We start from the raw sequence: 5,000 nt of genomic DNA on the forward strand, positions 1-5,000 counted from the left end.
AAGATAAAAAATAAGGCAGTTGATTTTCAGTGTACTTGGGGTCCACGCGTACATAACTGCAAAGAAACCAAAATAAAGTATGTTCCTGTGAATTAGGAGTATTTTAAGTATAGTCACATCGAGCTTTATTGGTGATTGGGATAAAAAAAACATATAAATGGTGATGGCGTTAGTGATATCCATAAACATTTGCGAAATCATCAAAACATTAGATGTACAGTCGGAATATTAAGTATCGTTACCCTTTGCTGTATGAAAAATCGATCAAGTGGTACGGTAAAGCGAGGCAAAGTAGTTAGCCCCGCAATCCGGTGTAAACAGAGGGAAGCGTTCAGTTCCTCACTAACCACAAGTAAATGTAATGATATATTTTTTCTGACTGTACGTCTAGGTAATCTCGTCACAGTTTTTACATTCGTCTCCTGTTACCTGTAATGTCCATGTTTCTCTTTCATTACAGCCATTATTATGATAATTGCATTGATGATAAGATAAAGGCATTTACTTTAGAAATAAGTATGATACTTGGTATCCCGTGTAGGCGGGCTGAGTAAAACTTTTTTTTTGTTATTAACTTGATTTTCTTTCGTCTTATTACTCCTTTTAACTTCTGTTGATATTCTGTTAAAAATTAAGTGTATTGTTCAATTCTCCAATTTTATTTATTTATTTATTTTTCAACTGTGTATTGTTTTACTTTAGTTCCTATATTCTATTGTTTCTTTTTCTTGTTCTAAAAATCTTTTTTTTTTTTTTTTTTTTTTTTTTTTTAGATTTTTTCAAAGTGCTTTCATAAATTGAATGTATTACTTAATTTAAACTCTTCTGTTTCACTGATTTTTGTTACAAAATCGACTGTATTAAAAAGACTGTATTGTTTTATTTTCACTTTTATTAGCTTATCATTTTCTTTTCCATTAGAGTCGAGTACCCTGTTTTATTTTTCATTTTCTATTTTCCAAAAACGAAGTGTATTATTCCATTTTTCCATCCCCCCCCCTCTCCCCCTCTCCCTCCCCACTAAAACGAGTATATTCTCTTATCTTTTATTATTTTCCTCTGATATTGTTTCATCTAAACACGAATATACAAAAAATATTTTCCCCAATCCATCTCTATTTCGCTCTTAATTAACGTGAATAGATAATGAAGGAACTAGCTCTTTACCTGATGACGATGTGTGTAACTCTTTTCCACAGATAAATGGATGAATGAATGAATCTTTCAATAAATACTTAGGTAAATAAATAAATGAATTAATAGATAAACAAATAGACAAATAAATAAATGTCATTTTCCCCTCCTCTGTTTTTATTTTCATTTTTATTTTCATTTATTTATTTATTTATTTTGTAATATAACATATATTGAATACGAACTTTCTCCCCATTTTGCATTTTAAAGTTATTTTAAATGACTTTATCTTCACTATAAAATGTATACATCTTTTTTATTTTTGACATTTAGTTTAAGTTTATGGTATATCGATGTTACACTAACGCGTGCGCCCGCGTACACGCACGCACACGTGATCACGCACACGCACACACACACACACGCAGACACACACACACACAGACACACACACACACACACACACACACACACACACACACACACACACACACACACACTGACACACACGCACACACACACACACACACACACACACACACACAAATACAAACACACACATGCACACACACACACACACACGCACAAACAAATACAAACACACACATACACACACACACACTGACTCACTTACACATACACAATGACACATTCTTCATATTTCTGATATTTTAATGTCGATCACAAACGATACTTATCTATCTGTGCGAATTTGTTTTTAATTGCCTGTGTAGGGAATTCCGTACCATATAATTAAGCTAATATAAAATTTAGATATGTATGCTTCATAATGTACAACGTCATAACATTAAATATATCAAACATACATCTATGTTTTCTTAAAGCCATCGCAACATATAATTTCACTGTTGGAGAAAAATCTAATTTAAAGGTCTCATATAGAACCGAAGTATCACTGATCACTATTTATCAGCAAGATAATGAATGCACTGTACCTCACACTATAGGAAATTCACAACTGACACGTAACTGACATAAGAACTATTCATGACGATACAATGATAAGATGAAAACACAAGGAAAACATAGGAAAACACGATGAAAATAACATTCAAAGCGGCAGCTAGAGATGGATCAAGCACCTAAAATCCTTCCACATCTGAGATCGGAACAATGTATCTGTTGAGTCGCCATTGACCTCCTATCGATCGATATCTGAAGATGACCTCTTCTCGCTCACGCTGCTGTGATTTCTAAGCCTAGTCCTTTAGAATTCCTCGTGTGACTCCCTTCTTCTTTTTCCTTTATTGCTTCTTCTTCTCGGATTTCTGCTTCTCTCCTTCTTTCTTCTTTCGCTGAGGCCATTGCTCCCTCTCATGTTTCTTTTCTCATTCTTTTTTGTTCGTCGTGTATTGTTCCTCTGTTTCTCGACATCTCCTCGTGAGTGCTTGGAATTCACACGTGCGGATGAGATTTCAGGAATTCCAGTAGGCCCTTCAGCCTCAAGGAAGTATACTGCCTCGTCGAGAAGCATCGGGTCAAGTATTATACAAATGATAAATGTGCGCATCCGAGGCCTACGGGGATAGCAAATTCAGTGTAAACAAATAGAGAGAGGGAAAAAAAGAATAAAGAGATAGAGCAAGATACAAGTAGAATGACGAACTAGTAGACAGATACACAAAGGGAGGGAGAATGGTTAGAAATGCCTACCCGAGCTTCTACAAAGGACGGCCATTGTCTTTGTCGTCGAGAGGCGGATGTAGGTGTCGGAGTCTCGAGCCCGGCGGCCGCGCGGTTCGAGAGAGCCGGGGGTCCCAGTGCGTCCGCGACTGTCATGGAAGACAACAGCCCCGGCAGCTACTTTGGGGACGCGGACCAGGGTGTGGATTGCAGCTGAACGTTTTTTAGGTGGTTCTCCTTGAAGCATCGTCCCACGGCGTGCAGTTTCAAGTGCAGTCAGTCAAGGATAGGCTTCGTGGCGGCCACAGGGATGTGGACCTTCAGTCGTCTTCTGGCGAAGGAACAAGCAGTGTGAGGGCATATGACTACTTCGACATCAGTGCATCCTTGGCGCGTGGGCCGACATAGTGACGATCATGTTCCCGCACGGTTCCGCGACCCTCGCCGACCTGCCTGTGATTCCGATCGACCTAGAAAGCTTCGCGTCGCGCACGTATCCTACGCCCTTCGTGCACGTCATCCGCTGGGCCAAGATCTGGGGGTGTATGCCCGTGTCCTACAACTATGCCACTCGCCGCTATAAGCTGAGTCCCTTCCTCACCTTCTGGATCATCTGCTCCGTCGGATTCAACATCCCCTGCTTCTACGACTGTATGCTGGCCTACATCGCCGGCGGAGAGGGCCTCACCCTCTACGTCATGATCCTCATCGTCTTCGTCATGAGCATCTCGGCCGTCTCCGTGCACGTGCTCTCCATCGTCATGTACGAGGAGTGGGCCAACTTCCTCAACGACTGGATGCTGTTCGAGCGCAAGTTCCCGACGCTCACCGATGGCGTCCACTCCTTCAGCCTCGCCGTCCCGCTCTTCAACAGCATTTTCATCTGCGTCGCCTTCTTCGTGGTGAACATCCTCAACGAACTGAGGTTCAACCTGATCAACGAGGACGGCGTGGGGCGCATGCTGTCCCTCGTCTACGTCTACGTCATCTACAGCTACACCCTCTCCATGCCCGTGCTGTGGGTGGTCATGGCGTCCAAGGTGTTCACTCTCTGCTTCGGCCACATCCGCCACGAGCTCGAGTCGATGCTGGAGTGCGAGAAATTCGGCGAAAGGTGCGCGCGCTCGCCCATCCAGAAGTGCATCGCCAGCGGGGACATCAACCGCCTGCAGGAGGCCGTCCTGGACCTCCGACGCATCATCCAGAAATTCAAAGTGATCATGGGGCCTTTCATGCTGGTGATGGTCCCGCACCACATCATCTCGCTCATCTGCTTCCTCTACTGGACGCTCGTCTCTACCCTGGACTACAGCGACTGGTATTTTCCTGTTAGTTTCGGCCTGCTTTCCCTGCAGGCCATCGCGCCCATCTTCTGCGGCGCCATCTACAGCGAGGACATCCACACACAGGTGACCGGAGGGGCACTGACATATAACTGTATTAGTATTTCTGTATTATTGCCATTCATTTTATCCATGTCATCATGATTACCGTTACTTTAGACATGGCTGTTACTACCGTTCATGATGATATTAATAATTTTAGCAATAATGGCAATAATAATAATGATGAAGATAATATTAATAATGATAATGGTAACTGTAATGATATTAGATAATGATAAAAATAACAATGATACTACTACTACTACTATTATTATTATTATTATTATCATTATCATAATCATTATTATGATCATTAGTAACCTTATTGTTATTATTATTATTATTATTATTATTATTATTATTATTATTATTATTATTATTATTATTATTATTATCATTATAATTTTCATTATTATTATTATTATTATTATTATCATTATTATTATTAATTGTTGTTATTATTATTATCATTATTATTATTGTTGTTGTTGTTGTTATTATTATTGCTATTAGAATCATTATTATCACTCTTAATATTATCATTATCAATATTATCATAATCGTTATTATTATTGTCATTATAATAATAATAATAATAATAATAATGATAATAATAATAATAATAATAATAATAATAATAATAATAATAATAATTATTATATTATTATATATTATATAATATTATTATTATTATTATTATTATTATTATATTATTATTATTATTATTATTATCATTATCATTATTATTATCATCATTATTATTATTATTAATATTATTATTTATTTTTTATTATAATAATAATAATAATAATAATAGATATAATATATAATAATAAT

At 37.8% G+C, this 5,000-nt stretch overlaps 1 protein-coding gene and 1 long non-coding RNA gene across 3 annotated transcripts in view; one reads left to right on the forward strand and one right to left on the reverse strand.

The window, feature by feature from the left end:
• The window catches only part of LOC119581123, a 15,898-nt gene that overhangs the window by 5,030 nt on the left and 5,868 nt on the right, over nucleotides 1-5,000 (reverse strand). The window lies entirely within an intron of this gene.
• LOC119581122 overlaps nucleotides 2,857-5,000 on the forward strand; it is an 8,091-nt gene continuing 5,947 nt past the window's right edge. For both annotated transcript variants that reach the window (XM_037929467.1, XM_037929468.1), the window contains exon 1: nucleotides 2,857-4,187. In XM_037929467.1, the coding sequence (XP_037785395.1) occupies nucleotides 3,195-4,187 (993 nt within the window). In that variant the 5' untranslated portion in view covers nucleotides 2,857-3,194. The remainder of the gene's footprint in view (nucleotides 4,188-5,000) is intronic.

Source organism: Penaeus monodon, chromosome 14, assembly GCF_015228065.2.
Source record: "Penaeus monodon isolate SGIC_2016 chromosome 14, NSTDA_Pmon_1, whole genome shotgun sequence".
Classification (NCBI taxonomy): domain Eukaryota; kingdom Metazoa; phylum Arthropoda; class Malacostraca; order Decapoda; family Penaeidae; genus Penaeus; species Penaeus monodon.